This window comes from Tigriopus californicus, chromosome 8 (genome assembly GCF_007210705.1).
Source record: "Tigriopus californicus strain San Diego chromosome 8, Tcal_SD_v2.1, whole genome shotgun sequence".
In the NCBI taxonomy this organism is placed as follows: domain Eukaryota; kingdom Metazoa; phylum Arthropoda; class Copepoda; order Harpacticoida; family Harpacticidae; genus Tigriopus; species Tigriopus californicus.
This window is the reverse complement of record NC_081447.1, coordinates 10,298,466-10,316,241: the sequence shown is the minus strand read 5'-3', so window position 1 is coordinate 10,316,241 and position 17,776 is coordinate 10,298,466. Positions and strand designations below refer to the sequence as shown.

The following is a 17,776-nucleotide window of genomic DNA, read 5'->3' as shown; positions in this document are numbered from 1 at the left end:
CACATTTTTTTTTTTAAAGCAGTTTGAAACTTACCTAACGCCTTAAAATGAATGCACATTGTGTGGCTATTTTGAGATACCGTTTTGAAACGACTGGCTTACTGACATTGCTAAACGTCGCATGACCCGTGAGAAATGTTATTTTATGGAGTCAAAGTGCTGGAACTTGATCCGAAGAGGGTGACGGCTGCTTCAGGGATCCACCACCACTGATTACATCTGCCTCAATTCGAACGCAACGGGGATGGATTTTGTGTCCAGATCGTTTGTCATCACCACTCACCACTTCCACCGTCATCCGAACGAACGAACCATTCATGTCGAGATGATGTTTCTTTCCCCCTGGAAATTAGCTCCAAATCGTCTTGACATTTGTCACTTTGTAACCACAACAATGAGCCACTTGAACAGAGTCAACTGACAATGGTGGATCACGTTTGTTTTTCCAACTGTTGCCTGTGGGATCATTTTGTCTTAAATATATACAACTATCTATGTAATATTCTGCTATCTCTTATGCAGAACAAACGAGCATTCATTCATATGGCAAGTTTTGATTTGCGTGTCTCCAAACGTAAATAAGAAGATTGATATGCAGATGTAATTCTTGTCGCCTCTCCAATCGCCGTCATGGCCTGGAGACAAAAGAATCATTCAACGTGGAAGGATATTGTTTGGACGCCCTTCAGCTATCCAACAACGGATCTTAACCCACCTCTAATTCGATTTACCTCTTGACATCGTGTTTGTTTTGTCATTGGGAGAGAGGATAGCTCATACGCGTTCCAAGAGACTCGACTCACTCAGCTGGGGGGCACGGGCAAAAATACACAGGTTCGGAACGGCCCCAATCCCAGCAACACAAACACTGCTCAAAACGTAAGAAGAGGTGCTCACTGCTCTTATCCTTCGGCTCAAAATGCGTCTTCACATCCATCATCATCCTAGTTCCAAAGTGCTTTTGTGACAAGGTGACTTCATGTTTGTGATGAAGCATGAAGAGAGTGTTGGTAAAAAGAGACTTCATTGAGTCGAGCGAATGGGTTTCCTTCCGAGAGTTTTGGCGCCAAAATCGCTTCCGGATGTCTTGCAGAAAGTTAAGGTAGAGAACGGTGAAAAGAGAAACGATCCAAAGTTATCGTTAGGGAAAACTTCTTGTGATAACATCATCACGACGAGTTCATGATTTTGGGGTGAATACGGTACATAACTAGAGTGCTAATCAAATTTGTGTACCAAAGAAGAATTGCAGATTTGTGTTCAATCCAATTTATTAGTTTTTGACCCAGGATACTGTTGGCAAAGACAGTATGTGTATGTGTTTGCTTGAGTGACGTAGACTTTGTTAAATGTAGCTTTTCTGAGTACAGTTCTCTAAGTTACTATCTATAGGAACAACAGTGTGCCTCCTCTTGTAAGACTAACCCCCCGTTCCTTGTCGAGGATTGTCGCCAAAGGTGATCTGGTTTATCCATTCTAAGCGTGTCAACAATTGCACACACTCACTCACTCATACAATGAGCACCTAGTTCTACTTCCAAGTTTGTGTGCGGTCCACGAAATATTGCCCTCAACTTCTATCGAATTACCACCACAACGGGATATTTGTTTTGTATTTCTATTGAGACGACAGCTGCGGATCTAACTTTCGTGATCAGTGCTCTATGTAGGTTCTCACCCCCCATTGACTATCTAGTATGTGTATACATAAGAAAGGCAATGAGGCGTTAGCTAATTTCATCCTAATCAAAACGGATGTTTGAAAAAGAGACTGTGTAGGGATCTCTTTGGTAATTGGTCCCTCTTTGGAGAGGTCAAGAAAAAAATAGAAACCACAATTAACAACAAGTGACATCATTTTAATCACATTTTGAAGAAGGGATGAGCATCAAATGTCTTGGAAATGTTGCTTCCATCGAAGCCGAAGCACTTTGATCACAAAGAGAAGCCCCAGGGTCATGTTGATCAAGGCCATTATATCAAGAGTGCGCTTTGAGATGCCATGTTCTCCCAAGGTTCCACTCAGAAATGCACACACGAGGGCAAAGGGAATGGTCAGGAAAGAACACTTTCCCAACAAAATGTATAACAGGGTGTTTTCCTCACGATTCCAAATTGAATTGTTGTGCATAAGTAACTGTCTTCTGATTGCGGTGAAATTGTCCGTATCGCCTAAGTAATATGAATCAAGCTCCTCCACTTGCATTTTGACTCATGAATTTGGACACAATTCACTCGTGTTATCGGTCCTTGAGCTTCAATCTTCAACTGTCGTCCAGCTGACCGCAAGTTCAACGATCTTTTATCACTTGGCTCAACAATCAAATACTCTTCCTGTCAAGACTGACCCACTTTCGAACGAGCTCAACGTCAACTAAACGCCGGTCAGTTTATCACGCCAGCCAAAGAAACTAGCTCTTTTGGCACCACCATGTCAACGAATTAAACACTAAGTTGAGGCATTTTGTGAATGCAACTACGAATCATGTCTGCACGATATAATGGCGATGTCCTTGAACGTCCAACCAAAAATAGCGTCGCACTAGAGCTTTCACAATTTGTTCGAACACCAAGGCCATGGCCGCAAAGCAAGTAGCATAAGCAACTAAATCCAGAGAGCAAGCAAACCCGCTCAGGCAACCCATCACGAGGAGAACCACAAGGGTGATTGGACTGGACAAGAACCAAAACTCTCCCCAGAAATGGAACAGGCTGTCAAATACTCCAAGCCTGGGTACCCGCCCGCGGAGCGGAGGTGAGATGCCGTTGATGAGTAATCGCTGATAGTCACCATAATACAGTGGATCCAATTCTTCCATTTGCATCTTGCTTATTAGGGTTAAAGAGCCAAGATGTGGTTGTCCTCCAAAGAGACTTTTCCTACTAACTCATCCTGATCTATCAACTTCGATTATCTCTTGGTTTGTGACCACGTCTTCCCCTAGTCCCAATGTCGGTAGAATACGGCGAGAGCAAGATCGTCGTAGGACATTGCTTCTGGCTGCTATGGCAGCACCGACCAAAGCTGACCCAACAAGATCAGTGGGAGAACACCGTTTGTTCGTCCCCAGGACATTTGGGTAAAAATCCAATCGATTTATTTCGGATACTAGTAGCATATTTTCGACACATGGCTGACGCATTCAACGGTTCTATGTTGTTTTGGAAATTCATTACATAAAAACAAATCAAATTGTCTCACTACGAGTTATTGTGAAGAGCTGGAATTTTTTAAGATCAATGGCAAAACTTTTTAAGCTCTCGAACTTTGCTTAGCGGGGGATTTGCTGGCGTTTCATAAATCATTGAAGGGAATCTAAAATGAAATTCCACATGACCTATGCATTCTGTGGAAAGATGCCGTCAGCTCCATTCCAGAAAAAAGGTGTGAGTCAATTCTTCACTAATATCAGCATTACATTGATGGAACGATTATGGGAATAAACATGTTTTTAACATTTAAATCTTACCGGCTCGAAAGAGCCCTAAAGCATTGGCTTCCACATGTTTGGCCGAGCTACAAGTGTCACATGAAGCGTCGGCACAGGGGCGTGTCAAGGAACAAAGGGACGCAGGAGACCCATTGGTCTTACCTAACGAGTTGGGAAACGAGAGCATGGGTCTGATCAAGTGGTTTTGGGGCGAGAAAAACTGAGACAAACTGTGATGACTGCCAAGATACATGTGGGGAAAAAGAGGAGGGGGAGGGAAGGCGAATAAATCCTTCTCCGAACGAGGGGTCATGGGAAACGGGTGCACTAAATGGTCTGAAAATAAACTACCCGAGCCCACCGAGCCTAAATTGGGACTGTCGTAGCTACTTCGACTGTAGGGCGTAACCGTATTGGAATGGGGCATAAAGGCCGACTTTTGACTGCGCCTCAAGTGAAAGTGAGCGGAATTAGCTCGATAATCCACACGATCTTTTCCCGCTTTCTCATGATGAAAATGACGACGGCTACTGGGCGTGATTTCCGGGCTTTCAGATTTCGAGCAAAGCTCCAAGGCCCTTACCAAATCGCCTTTCGTTTCATGAATGAGGCTCTCCAAGGTATTCCTGGGGCGTTTGGGAAATAGTTGAGCCAATATATCCACGGGACTAGATGGGAGGCCATGGGCATTCTCGCGGGAGGTGCTCGTTGAGACCACTCCTTCGGTGGGCGGTGATTCCGATTTGGGCACGACCATGGCCAATGGGCTTTCGGGACAATCTTTGTTCGAGCCATGGTTACTGTCCTCCGTACCGGAATGGTATTCATGTTCGGACTTTGATGGAGATCCAATGTTCAAACTGCTCGAAGTGATGGATTCTTCACCCAGGCCTTCTTTGGGTAAAGCAGAACGTTCCTTGGATACAACCTCACAATCACTTTCAGAGGGAGTTTCCATCTCCTTGGCAGAGGGTTCCTCATAATTGTGGTGCCGATAGAGCTCCACTTCTACATGTTAACAGGATTAATGATGAACCATTAGTTAAATTTTGAGTGTTGCAAGCATGTCTTACGCTTATCGTACCTCGAATTCTCTTGTCTGCGTTTGAGTGCTCCTTGGTTTGTTGCATGGCTATGGGTAGCCCAATGATCGGTCCCGAGGGCAGATAATTCCGATGCTCACCTGTGGCCATGGCCCTGATCCCGAGGGCAATGGCATCCTCTGCCGCTTGTTGTCGCTTCAATGCCACCTAGAAGTTGTCGCATTAGGGAACACATCCACTACAAACTTGACCCATGATATTTTTTAAGCACCTGAGCCGCCATGACACGTTGGCGTTCCGCAATGAGATTACATTTGCAGCAGGAACAATCTCGGAATTGACAATGTCGCTTATGGCCTTTCAGCCATGAGATCACCCCATGATTCCGACAACGGGCACATTTGGGTCGTCGAGCCCCTTTGTCTTCCCCTCCCAAGTCGTCGTCACTCAAATGGCATCCCGATTCACCCATGGCGAGTCCGGAATTGTTCCGATCTTCAAATCGAGCACCCAAAATCATTGAACCGTTCATGACACGAGGAGGAACGCGAATGAGCGGCCAAATCTCGTCAAGGAATGGATGTTCCCGAGCGGAAAATGGCTTTCCTTTCCCTTTGGCTTGTTTTGTTACCCTAATAGTAGAGTGCGTCGTCGTCTTCCCTCAAGCATTTATCCACCAACGAGCAAAGGGGGAATGGAGCTTCTCTCTCCGATGAGAAAGGGAAAGGGGGAGGAGAATGCGGGGAAATCCGGTCCTCTTTCCCGCTGATTGCATTGCGCCCAAGAGGGATGAGCCAAGAGCGAGAAAGCTCCGCCTCCTCAATTGCCTAGAGGGGATCTTTATTGAGTCAAAATTTAAAGTCATTGGCTAAAGACCCGCTTTGGTTTTTAATTGAAATGGTATCACATTCTCCCAACCTCCAAATAGTTCTTATGGGAAATCACTTGAAATGTCAAGAAATCGTAAATTGTTACAACGACAGCAAGCCGTCTTCATATTTAGGGGGCCTTGTTTGAGAGTTGGACCCGTGATATTCATCAGTTGCTAAACCAGCTAGTAAATCATTAGGTATACAGAACATTGAACCACGCAACCAGCTGATTCAGAGCTAAATTTTTCATACTGATATGCAAATCACTTGACGGGACCCCAATTGGCCACACTCTCTTGACCAAAGCTGATTTGACCAAAACAAGATTGCATAGCCGAGAAAGCGCTTCCTTGACAAATGTTTTTTTACCTCATAGGAACAAAGTTCGTTCTCTGTAAACAAAGAAGGCTGTAGAATGTCAGCAAACCTTACCTTCCTCAACCCCATGGAAGATAATATGGGCATTTGTGTTGCTTAAAATTATTACCACTCACCAAGTGATCAACTTAATTGTTTCATTAAAGATCTATTCTTTTTTTTTTTTAAAACTTTGGTGTATATATTGAGATGCATAAAATTGAAATTATAAATGTTTGTTCCTGCATGAAATTGCAATGTAAATGATGCTAGACGTTCTTTCCCGGGCAAATGATAATATTGACGTATTTTTTTCAAAGAAATTTGTTGTCTCATGCGATTTGCTAAAAAATTGGCCACCTGGAGGAAGGAAGTGAGGTTTCTGTCATACGAACTTCGGTGAAAAAACATCGGTCAAATGAACTTCTGCCAAGAGAGATTGGACAATCGTTTACACGATTCTCGTCAAATTTATGAGTCGGTGAAAGTCATTGAACGAAGCTTTGATCCTCTTAATAAGATACTTTTTGTCAAATGATGGCTCCTCATGAAAGAAACAGGCTTACCTTTTTTTTAAAAAAATTCTCTCAAATCCTTCAAAGACATTTTTTTAACCCCCAAAATCTAGTTTTTGTCTACTTCCTCACGCTGAAGTATTTCATTCAGCATATTTTCGTAACTCAGGAAAGAATGGCCTAACATCTGGTTTGAACAGAAATTGAAAGATATTTCATTGCACTAACAAAAGGTCCATGTTTGTATGGGTGGGTTTATTGTTCAGATTACACGCTTGCGTCAATATCCAAGACAAATCGGACAATAGAATCATTTTTTCCCAGCAATGTCTCGTAAACCTTGCCCAATTTATCGGCCGTGATCAACTCAATGGAAGGCTTGATGTCGTTCTTAGCACAGAAATCAATACATTCCTGAGTGGTACCAATTCCACCAATGATGCTGCCAGCCACCGAGTTACGTGTGAACATCAATTGGGCTCCTCGAATCTATAAAAGTAAGCACAATTATGGTGACTCCAACCCAAAAGAAGGAGAAAAAAAACAGTTTTTAGGAGATGTGACAAATACCTGCTGGGGCTCCAAAGCTGCTCCAATCATGACCATAGTCCCGTCAACTCTCAGCAGAGACAGATAGGGGTTGATATCATGACTGACAGACACGGTATCAAGGATCAAGTCCAGAGTCTTGGCTTGGCCAGCGATCGATTTAGGATCCGACGAGACCACGAAGTTGGAAGCCCCAATTGATTTAGCCGCCGCCTCCTTTTTCGGGGATGTGGAGATGGCTGTGACCTTGCATCCCATGGCGGCCGCCAAACGAATACCCATTTGTCCCAGACCACCCACACCCACAATCCCAACGTTTATCCCCCCCTTGAGAGCTCCCCAATGTTTGAGAGGGGAAAACATGGTAATTCCAGCACAGAACACTGGTCCAGCTTGCTCTAAAGGATAGGAATCTGGAACCTTGATGATGAAATCTTGTCTGATGGTGGTCTTCTGGGAATAGCCGCCAAAAGTGTAGCCAGTTTTGGTTCGGATTTGGTTATGGGTGATGTCCGAGTTGTAGGTCATGGTGTGGCCGTTCAAACAGTACTCCTCACAGCCTTTTTGGCATTGTTCACATTTCAAACAGGCCTCAACGATGCAGCCAACGCCTACCTTGTCGCCGACCTTAAACTTGGACACATTGGAGCCCACCTATTTATATTGAAAAACGTTTTGAATTGAGCTGTTTGATATACATGAAAACAGACAATAAATTTGTTTGGGGCAAACTTAGAGGTAATTAATTGCAGTACAATATGTTGAGAGTCCAAAGCGGATCCCAAGAATGTAATCGTGTTCCAAATCCCTTACCTTGGTTACCACTCCAGCCAATTCGTGTCCAGGAACACAAGGGTACTTTGTCTTCATGAAGGGTTGCAGTTCGTCTTGAGCGATATGGACATCCGAATGGCAGATGCCACAGAACTTGATGTCGAACTCCACATCGTCGGGGCCGGTTTCGCCCCGGGCAATTTTGATCTTCTCAAACTCACCTTCTTTGGACGATTTAGCAAACGCCCAAGTTTCGTAGAACTCTTCGGTACTCATGTTGATCAACGTTCAAAGTCGAATTGCCAATTGAATGAAATTCGAACAGAACTTGGGCCTTTTGAGCGATTCATGACGTGCGAGGTACGTTCAAAATTAAAATGCATTCGCTTTCAAGTTTTTGAATTATCTGATACTGTACGTACGTCTTCAAAAGCGTCCATGAGTTTTTTCCCAACCCAGGATTTAGGGTCAACTCTAGTGACCATAGAACCTCATGTGCGTTTTGAGATTTTGAGAGCACCTTCAAGTCCTCGAAAATCCAGGCTAGTTCCAACAATGAAGTCCTCATCTCTTCTTTCTCGGGCTCCTTCATTGTACAAATTCGTTCCCCCAAGTATTCGCATGAAAGTATGTATGTGTTGATCCAGTAGAGTAGCATCTTTTAACTGAAACTTGGACAAGCTTTTGATGACAATTCCTGATCAACTCTATATGCAAGGGTTAGCCAGATTCGCCAACTCTAATTCGTTGGTAGATCCGACATTGCATGAATTTAAGGCTGAATGAGATATAGGTACGACTTTCTCATCTCGGACTGCTGGGGATCCCATTCTCTTTAGCGGTAAGGATGTCCGCCAAAACCGAAGAAAGAACGCACCTCGTACGTTTCGTCGCAAAAAGTAAATAGTATTTGTGAACGTACGCCTTGCACTCTAAGTTTCGAGCCAAACATCCGAAGTTAGAACAGCATGATAATGCAGTATTAGATACCAAATGACACAATCGCTAGAGAAATTGAACATGCTGGTGCATTTTTTGGACAAGTCTCGACACTTCCTGGTTGTTATGGTACTTAATTAAGATTGATAATAGGACGTGATGATTTGTGGATTAATCGCCGGGTTACTGAAATTTTGGTGGCATGATTTCATGGAAAAGGGCAAGCCACTTAGTTTTGCTATCCTTCTCATAAAAGCATAAAAAGGGTTGGTTCCCTTTAACGCCAAACCCAGATGCTTTCAAAGGCTGAGTCTCTCCTCTCAATCTCATTTAAAACAAAGCAGGCATATAATTGCACAGCTAAAAACCTTCCAAACGCATTTCCCCCATAAGCCATTAGTGACGAAAATTCCCATTTTATTGATGACCTTGGCAATTTCAGCAAGCAATGAGCCCCCCCCCTCCCCCCCCCTCTTACTTCTTTCCTTGATCTGCAAATGCACCGTGATGTGATGCATTATGTACTTCACTTGTCCAAGGATGATTGGGCACTTTCTTCCAATTGAATTGACAACCATGGAAGAAACTCGTGAAAATCTGTTGCCCCTCTGCAACAAGCTCGCGAATCGAGCATGAAAAATATATTATTTACCAAACCCTTTGATTTCCGGCCTCTTCAAGGTTTTCGCAACCTTTTCCATCAAGTTCTGCACTTCTTGCCTGGTTCGCTTGTCTGCAGGCTCTAGGTTAGATTGGCATGGTACCATGTTGATTATACGTGTGCAATCTCAAGGGTGGAATTGTTCATATATTCTTTATCAAACGCAGAATCGCAGAATCATGGTTCCGAATCAGCCAGAATAGAACTCGGTGACTACCGATACATATATATTCTTCCATGACAGTTTCTTCAAGATCGGACCATTTTTATACGCATTTATTCCAGACTCTTAGAAATATCGAGCACATATCTTGTTATAGAATCATGCTTGGCTTTGAGTTTGTCATAAACTTGATCTAATTGGGATGCCGTGATGATTTCGACTTCCGGTTTAATTTGCTTGGCATGACAGAAGTCAATGACCTCTTGGGTGTCGACCATTCCACCGATGAAGCATCCAGAAACTCGGATTCGCTTACTCATGATTGCCATTTGATTGACTTGGTGATTATCGACCACCAAGCCCAATTGAACGATGGTGGCATCCCGACGCAAAAGCCCGAAATAATTGGACATCTCATGGGGAGCAGAAATGGTGTTTAGAATTAAATCCAGCGATGAATCAGCCGCTTTCATGCTCTCCGGATCTGTCGAGACCACAAAATGCTTGGCTCCAATCTCTTCGACGAGCTTCTTTTTATTCACATTGGTCGAAATGGCCGTCACCTCGCATCCCATGGCGGCGGCTAATCGGATGCCCATTTGACCCAGGCCTCCAATTCCCGCGATGCCGACCTTGAGTCCACCCTTCAAGGCTCCCCAGTGCTTCAAAGGCGAGTACATGGTCACTCCGGCGCAAAGTACGGGTCCAGCCCGTTTCAGGTCAAACCCATCCGGAATGGCCACGACATACCGTTCATTCATTGTGATCTTCTCTGAATAACCCCCAAACGTGTAGCCGGTGTTGGTGGCGATATGCCCGTGTTTGGTGTCGCTATCATAGGTCATGCTAAAACCCTTAGCACAGATATGCTCGTCACCCTTGGAGCAGGAATCACATTTCATGCAAGAATCTACGATGCATCCAACGCCCACGTGGTCTCCAATCTTATATTTGGTCACTTTGTCGCCTATCTAGAAGAAATAGAAAAAAAATAGCTATGGATGGAGTTTGGGTTCTACCTCAAATAATGGATGAGCTATTTATCTTCTTCATTTCATGCATTGTAAATCCTCTTATTGGATAATTATCAGAGTTAAATGCTCCTCCAAAAAGGGGGGGGGGGTCTTGCCTTTTAACAGACAACACTCTATATTTCTTAAGATATTAAAAATTGTAAGGGTTTATGACAGAAATTGTGCTACCCTTAAGAAAAGTGCCCAGATAGGCAAATGAGGTACATAAGCAAGTCAAATCAACGTAGAGTCGGTCGGATGGTTTTCCTCTCTAAGAGTTCTGGATCTTGACATACCCACAAGCCACATGCTAAGATAAAGCTAGCATCTTTGAGGAGTTTGGGGATTGCCAAAATGTCGGATATGTTAGTTTTTTGTACGAAATGCTACGGTTGGGGGACCCCTCCTATCTATTGCGGCTCTTTTCCCCAGCCAGATTCACCTTCTGAAAATTACGTAAGAACAAATGCCAACGTCTTCTTGAATTTGCAAGAACCCTTTCAATTTCAAACTTTTGAGGGGCGGTCCTTGATGGCTTTATAACCCTAACATTAGCCTGTGACAGCCGAACTAGCTTGGAGCTTACCTTGCTAACGATTCCGGCCAACTCGTGTCCGGGAACGATAGGGTACTTGGTTTCCCCAAACAGATTGTCCGCAATGTGAACATCGGAATGACAGATCCCACAATACTTGATCTCAAACTCCACGTCCTCGGGTCCAACTTCGTTCCGCTCAATATCAATCTTCTCGAAGGTACCACCCAAGGTTTTCCGGGCAAATCCTGTCGTTTGATACATGATGAATGGCTTTCACAATCCTGCTAGCTTCTCGAAAATATATCAGAGTACGGAGTGTTGCGATTAAATTTGCCGATCCAACTGACTCTTTGCAGTTGGAAAAGCAACTAGCTGTGCTCGTGTTGCTGAGTAATAAACACGTTCCGCGTCGAACTCAATTCTGTTTCAAGACCTTTCCTTCAATGTTGCAAGGCAGGGCAGTGTGCGATTTTGAACTAGTCTCCACTCCCTAACAGAAAGATACATACATGCATGTGCTGAACATTAGCAAACCGGGTCAACGTTTCCCAAGCCGAAATTACGAGGGCGAATCAAGTATAGATGAGACTAAGACTATGACTTAAGAATGAACAAATATTTTTGAAATATGAGCTCGGGGGATAAATCTTTGGTCTGTTCCATCAAGTTTTATTTATGCAATCCAATCACAAAAATACCTCACCAACCTTCGTTATGCCGTTGAAGTCGACATTACTCGCTTGCCCCTACGGTTTTTTCAAGTTCTTGATTTCGAATCCTCGAGGCCCTGTGTCTTGGCGGATAGACCTCGTGGAGAGGCCTAGATCGACATGGAGAGCATGTTGAACTGTACAATAATATGGACAGTTATATTGTTGATCATACCATTTGACCAGCAGGGTGTCAACTTTGAAGATGTGCTCCTTGATCCTCTTCGTCCAGTGCCCTTGATGTCTGTGATCGTCTTCAGTTGTCTCACGAATCAAACCCTACAGCTCGAGAGAGAGGGCAATTGTTCCACCCCCGAGGTGTTTCAAGAGGATTTGATCCCCCCCCCCCCCTCTTGAGGGCTCAGGTCCTTTGATGCCTTCATGGTCGGAAATTAAGAAGCTGAAAAAATCCGTAGGGGTAAGCGAACGATATCGACTGTTGTTTACGTATTTTTTTGATTTGATTGCATAAATAAATCTTGATGGAATAGAGTCTAAGATTTATCCCCCGAGCTCATATTTCAAAAGTATTTGTTCATTCTTAAGTTATAGGCCTAGTCTCATCGATTCTTAATTCACCCTCGTACATTGATTACGTCCGTCGTGCATGTATTATTGAACAAACATTGGTGCCCAAGCTCAATTGCACAAAACAGTGAATGGGTGGACGTTCCCAGAAAATGGGGCCATTTCAAGGGCAGAGCTAGCTTACGATATCGATTATTGCATAATCTCGCCCAAAGAGGGATCTAATAAATACTCTGTGTAAGGGTTCTGTAATGCGAGACAGAATTAAAGTCCCAACCTGAAAACCCTCCCTATTAGCCAGGCTACATAGAAGCACTTCCAGAGAATTGTGACTCTGATCGTAGTATGCAGAGGCAATACTGTTGATGTCCATCAAGTTGTGGTTGTTAGAATCCATTTTAATCAGGTTAAAATTTACGATTTCTAGTTTAGGCTTTATTCAATCAAGCGTACCAATGAAAATTGTGGCAGCCTTTATCTCTGTGAGCACTCCTTCTTCGAGATAAGATTTAGGGAGCACATACCACCAGCATACTACGTAAGCACATGCCAAAATAAGTACTCCAGGTTGATTTTGAACTTGATTTGATAATCATTTTATTTCTCATAAGAAACTACAAACCGCTTTGCTCATACGAGTATCATCGTCCAGTAAAACAATTGGGGTTATCGTGCGGAGAATTGTGGTTAAATGTGTCTTGATATAGCGAAAAAATTATAACGCCATTTCGGTTGAATCGGTGCTTTTCACTGGCGTTAGATAAGTGCTCATGGGGTTACCACAGAAATTCGCCTGGGAAAAGTGGACCCAAGAGCAACATTTAAAACCACGACCTTTGTGTTGCATTAAAATGACTAGACTCCGACAATAAATGCCGTTTTCATGTCGAAGAGAAATTGAAAAAGTTCGACGGCTCGAATGTGCGAAAGAGCTGAAGCGAGGCCCATAAGGACGATATTGAGCACCTTTATTGATAAATAGCACTTCTAGGTTCTTTGATGCTAGTCCTTAGAGGTCAACTCACGGTCGACGTGTATAAGTTCTCCAACAAAAAATGAAGTTCATCAAGATATGGGCCAACTTAAAAAACACAAGTCAGCCGTTTGCGATGCCGAACAACGCATGAAATCAATGACCATGGACCAACTACTTTTGTTACATATTCTTCCAGCAAATCTGAAAACAAATTCAAAACCCTCAAATCTTGAACATTTTGAGTCGAGCCAGAGTACAGTTGAGTTGAGGTTTTGCGAAGCTGAAATTGGTCGACTTGATGGAACCAAATAGCCCTTTACCTAGAGGAATGGACATCAGCGGAGTTAGGCCGATTTTACTTTTTGCCAAAGCTCTTAGACGGATGCACAAATGAAAGCAGACAGAAAGGCACTCGCATTTGAGGCCAAACCACAGACCTTTTAATATATTGATAATCACTTTTTTCTGAAACACTAGCTTTTTTTATTACATTAACCACAAACTTTTGACATTTTCATATAAAGTGAGAATTCAAATTTCTTTAAAAAAACGCCAATACTTTTTCCATTTAAATCGCAATTTCATATTGTAACTTTTGGGAGCTCAAATATTGTTATCACAAAGTGGCATTGCTTCGCCAATTGCCATGTCCAATCCTTCTGTTACAGGTATGCTTGATTGGACATATCTAGAAATATGCCGTTGATTGGTAAAGAGCCAATAACCATCCCTGTTAAAAGGGTTCCTAATATTTCGCATTCCCGAAATGAGTTTTTTAAAGGCACGTACCTCTGAGTTAACCCAGTATGTGCACCCGCTCACCAATTTGGCGAGTGTATATTCATACCGGTTAACATCCAAGCCCTCAACTCCGAAGTACGAGCTTTAAAAAACAGGCCTCTGGCCACCTATTAATAGGCAACCTGATGGCCACTGGCATGAGTTGATAACTATTTTTATGAGAAGCCAACTTTACGTGAAAAGTTATTTCAAAAAAATGTCGGCCGAGAAGGTGGCAATCAACAGACATTGACTCTCCTCTCGAGAATCCAATATAACACTTCTATCAACCCAAGGCCATACTTTCAAATAAGGCGCTCTGCCCATATGATTCACCTTCAACTTTTATGCCTTCCCTATAATAAAATGTGAAAATTAATCAATTGACTGTAGAGTGACATCTTTGTGGGCAACTTCCAGGGCATTTGATTTTGCCACCAAACTCTTATTAACTACTTTGTAAATTTACCGTCGTAGCATGTCAACAAGCCTAAAACTTGTAAGTAAGATGGCTGGGCATTACGAATGTTTTAGAAAATCGATTTTTGGTCGATCTCGACTATCATGTAGCTCCTTGATGTGAAGCTACAAATTGGTTGTTAACAAACGACCTACTCAATAACTCTTAAAAAATGGGCCTCAACATAGGAAAGATTTTTGTCGTAGTCGATAAATGATTAAAGACCAAGGCTGTCCAAAAGAATGCAAATGTACTTTGCAAGTTTTTTCATTTATTTTCCGTCATTTTCATAATTTTGCATTTTTCACCTTTTTGGTAATAAAATTCGAGTTTTTCTACTTGATTTTTCCGTTTTTCTTGAAAAGAATCAACCGAACGTTGAAAAAATTGGAAACACTTTGTCCTCTTTTACCCATATCATGATTTTTTGCCCCTTGGTATATCAAAGCTTTTTATTTAAACGACTTGTACTTGCTTTATACAAGCCATTCATTCAATCTTTTAAGATTACGTATTTTCAGCTTTCATAAACAAATTGCTGCAAATACTTTGTCTTTTTCTAGTACATAGCCAAAGCATAAAGTAAAAGGAAAATTACCTGTTGGCTCAAATGGTTGATGCACCCATGCTTAGACATATTTTGTAGCAAAATCATTTAAAATTTCACAATTTTCCAAGCTGTTTTTGTTCAAAGCACGTACTCAAGGTTTCTATGTGAGGCAAGCACACTTTAATCTTTTTAGCTTTAGCTGATTGGCACTCTATAGGTAAGAAATAAGACGTGTGATAATCACTAAGGGGTTATAGAGTAAATTTGCGCGCCCTTTTTCGAGATTCTTTTAAATTTTTGCTTACCGCGATATTTTACTCTTTCATCATTTTGCTTATGATTTTGTTACAAAGAGTAAATAGAGCTAAGATAGAGTCGAAAATATCAGCGTTTTTCTTTGCTTTTTGCACTTTAAGTGGGACTTTTTTTGCCAATTCTTTTTGCATTACTGAGACAAACCTTGCCAATGATACACATTTGAGGACACCCCACGAAATTGTGGCCTTCTCAATTGGCTAAGAGCTTGGATCAATCCGTCTCTTCTGTATTTAATCCCTAATAATGATAATAATAATATTGCTAATAAATCAATTACTTGCCAATTCCATCATGCCATTTCACAAAACTGTGTGAGGACTTCAGGCCAGTCTGCGGTTTTTGAAGACCGAACGAACTGAACTCTCAAGTGCGACTCCCAAATTGCCACTGTAACAAGAATAAGGCTTAGAAATCAGAGTGCCATTTCTTTCCCACAACTCAAGGTCATTTGGTTCAATGGCTTTGGGCGATTATCTCAAGTGCAGATGCTCTTTTGAATTCATCATCGCGAATCCAGCCAAAAAAAAGACACTTGTGGCCTGCTACTTCTCACTTGCAAATTGTGTATGTACAAGAAACGTGATGGAATTGCAATTTTGCATCAGGTGGGAAATTAGTCATCTTTGCAACGATTCCGATCATCTGAAAACTCTTCCATCAGCCTCCAAACCAATGCTGTCAATTCATCCTCTTTAAACGTCTTCCATACATGCCAGAATTGTGCGCAACTTCAGATGAAGCAACAGGTCCAAGGAAGCAATTCTCTTGCGAAGAAATGAACTTTCAACCCAACACTGGAGAAAACCAAGCCAGCATTGGAAAGGATCCTTGACATTGCCCAAGTTTGTTCATCAATTTAGAATTCGATGAAGTCACAGTTTGAGCAACGAAATTTGTTACCATAACTGGCTTTAAAGGTAACTTGAAAAACGAAACATATGGTTGCATTTTTTCGTCTTAACTTCACGCTTTCGTTTCAGCCTAATGTCACATTTTGGTAACTAAATCTTGAGAGTTAGCTTTTAAGTAAACTAGTAGGGTCAAGTTTGGGGCAAAATTCAAATCATACCATTTGAGACGGAGCTAATATGACTCAGAGCATAAGCAAAGATAGATTGACTACACAAGAGTAGGATATTGACATTTTGTAATAGTCAATTAAAATTCCAACGTAAACAATATTTATACGTAGCTCTAAAAATATCCATATCTTTTGACTTTGACTTTAGACAATCTTAGCTCCTGATGTTCGTCACCAATTGATTTTGACACTTGTTTTTTCACGAGCTTTTTCTAACTTCTGTAGGGAATGTAATCCACGGTACTAGGTAAGAAAAAGAATGATCCCGTCTAATTCGTGTAATATTTGTTCTACCAACGAATTAGAGTTGGCGGACTGGACTAGCGCTTGAATATAGGGTTTGAATCAGTCCATGAAAAACAAAAACGATCAATTCTAGGACCCCTTCCCATTAGCCCAATAAGGATCGGGACGACATAATTGGGTACAAACGCGTTTTTGCATTCATGCCACATGTGTGTGTTTGCGTGTGCGTACACAATGCTCATCCGTTTTCTTGGGAATTTGTTCCCGCCGAGTTGGAACAATATCATCGTTGTCCAACAAGCAGCACCTCGCTCGCTCGTGGGCACTCACTTGTATGTACATCCAATATGAAAGTCACTCAATCCAATCATGTCTGTGTATAACAACATGTCACTCGCCGCTATCCTGTCAGAGATGGGTCCTCATCGTTCCATCCAGCTACGTACAAGCTACATGGACAAACTGTATTAAGTGTAGTCAACGTTTCAGCTCCTAAACTCGCCGACTCATTTGCTCACTCACTCACATTATGTGTGTACAAAGCATATCACGGTGTTGTTCATGCTTAAGGGGTGCTCAATTTCGGCCTATTTCTACATGAATGATGGGGATGGGAGCGGGACGGACTGAGATGAGGTACTAGGTGGTCTTCTTGATTTCCACCAATGTTTATTTTTGCTCGGAAAGCACATCGCTTTTCTGTGGACGAAAGCGAGACAGAAGAGTTCGCTGGGGTAGCCAAAAAAATGAGAAAATTGAGATTGACACGACTCTTTCGAAGTTAAACAAACAATTCGGTTGAGATTGCTTCCGTCCACGGAAATGACAAGTTTGAGCCACAATATTGGCCGACCTTTCCCTCTGATGCAGAAACAATGAAAACGTAAGCCAATCTCGATTCTCTTGTCTTCTAATTGAGGAGGTGATGATGATGATGAACCAACCACAACACAATTTGGGGATAACGTGTTTTGCGCCGATCTGAGCGATGCAGGGAGTCCGTAAAAACCTCTCATTATCGACTTACTATCTGCTGAGCGTCAAGCGTCATAGTTGGTCAAATTTGGAAGACACATTTATCGAATTGCATCTCTGCCTTGCCTCAATTGTTAACGAATCCAAATGAAATTAAAACAATTTCTAAATGAACGGTGGTGGTGGTCAAACCACAATGGTTAGTCTCATTAGAGAGTAATTGAACTGTCTTTTTTCCATGAAATGACACGGTTTGTACTTGAAGTTCTCAAACTTGCATCTCAAGCGAGGGAATAA

The 17,776-nt window shown here is 42.3% G+C and overlaps 4 protein-coding genes across 4 annotated transcripts in view; 1 reads left to right on the top strand and 3 right to left on the bottom strand.

The window, feature by feature from the left end:
• Positions 1 to 714: 714 nt before the first annotated feature.
• LOC131885432 (uncharacterized) overlaps positions 715 to 17,776 on the top strand; it is a 22,332-nt gene continuing 5,270 nt past the window's right edge. The window contains exon 1 of the mRNA XM_059233477.1: positions 715 to 1,102. Within this exon, the coding sequence (XP_059089460.1) occupies positions 1,040 to 1,102 (63 nt within the window). The 5' untranslated portion in view covers positions 715 to 1,039. The remainder of the gene's footprint in view (positions 1,103 to 17,776) is intronic.
• Positions 1,839 to 5,087, bottom strand: LOC131885436 (doublesex- and mab-3-related transcription factor A1-like). The gene is made up of 3 exons (XM_059233483.1): positions 4,746 to 5,087; positions 4,516 to 4,681; positions 1,839 to 4,439 (listed from the first exon to the last, which is right to left on the bottom strand). Exons 1-3 carry the CDS (start codon positions 5,004 to 5,006, stop codon positions 3,460 to 3,462), a joined length of 1,407 nt encoding a protein of 468 aa, XP_059089466.1. The 5' UTR covers positions 5,007 to 5,087; the 3' UTR covers positions 1,839 to 3,459.
• LOC131885439 (probable formaldehyde dehydrogenase AdhA) lies at positions 6,455 to 7,852 on the bottom strand. The gene is made up of 3 exons (XM_059233487.1): positions 7,581 to 7,852; positions 6,789 to 7,421; positions 6,455 to 6,707 (listed from the first exon to the last, which is right to left on the bottom strand). Exons 1-3 carry the CDS (start codon positions 7,815 to 7,817, stop codon positions 6,486 to 6,488), a joined length of 1,092 nt encoding a protein of 363 aa, XP_059089470.1. The 5' UTR covers positions 7,818 to 7,852; the 3' UTR covers positions 6,455 to 6,485.
• On the bottom strand, positions 9,402 to 15,544 carry LOC131885440 (NADP-dependent alcohol dehydrogenase C-like). Its single transcript, XM_059233488.1, has 3 exons — positions 15,455 to 15,544; positions 10,904 to 11,100; positions 9,402 to 10,275 (listed from the first exon to the last, which is right to left on the bottom strand). The coding sequence occupies exons 1-3, from the start codon at positions 15,468 to 15,470 to the stop codon at positions 9,418 to 9,420; spliced, it is 1,071 nt and encodes a 356-aa protein (XP_059089471.1). The 5' UTR covers positions 15,471 to 15,544; the 3' UTR covers positions 9,402 to 9,417.

What these genes read in the sequence shown, in the direction of transcription:
- LOC131885436 (XM_059233483.1), bottom strand. Translation starts at nt 5,006, where the DNA reads ATGAACGGTTCAATGATTTTGGGTGCTCGATTTGAAGATCGGAACAAT. An exon ending in AACGTGTCATGGCGGCTCAG is followed by an intron (nt 4,682 to 4,745) that starts GTGCTTAAAAAA and finishes GACAACTTCTAG; the next exon opens with GTGGCATTGAAGCGACAACA. An exon ending in CGCAGACAAGAGAATTCGAG is followed by an intron (nt 4,440 to 4,515) that starts GTACGATAAGCG and finishes GTTAACATGTAG; the next exon opens with AAGTGGAGCTCTATCGGCAC.
- LOC131885439 (XM_059233487.1), bottom strand. Translation starts at nt 7,817, where the DNA reads ATGAGTACCGAAGAGTTCTACGAAACTTGGGCGTTTGCTAAATCGTCC. An exon ending in TGGCTGGAGTGGTAACCAAG is followed by an intron (nt 7,422 to 7,580) that starts GTAAGGGATTTG and finishes CAATATAAATAG; the next exon opens with GTGGGCTCCAATGTGTCCAA. An exon ending in CAGCTTTGGAGCCCCAGCAG is followed by an intron (nt 6,708 to 6,788) that starts GTATTTGTCACA and finishes TTACTTTTATAG; the next exon opens with ATTCGAGGAGCCCAATTGAT.
- LOC131885440 (XM_059233488.1), bottom strand. An exon ending in TGGCCGGAATCGTTAGCAAG is followed by an intron (nt 10,276 to 10,903) that starts GTAAGCTCCAAG and finishes TATTTCTTCTAG; the next exon opens with ATAGGCGACAAAGTGACCAA.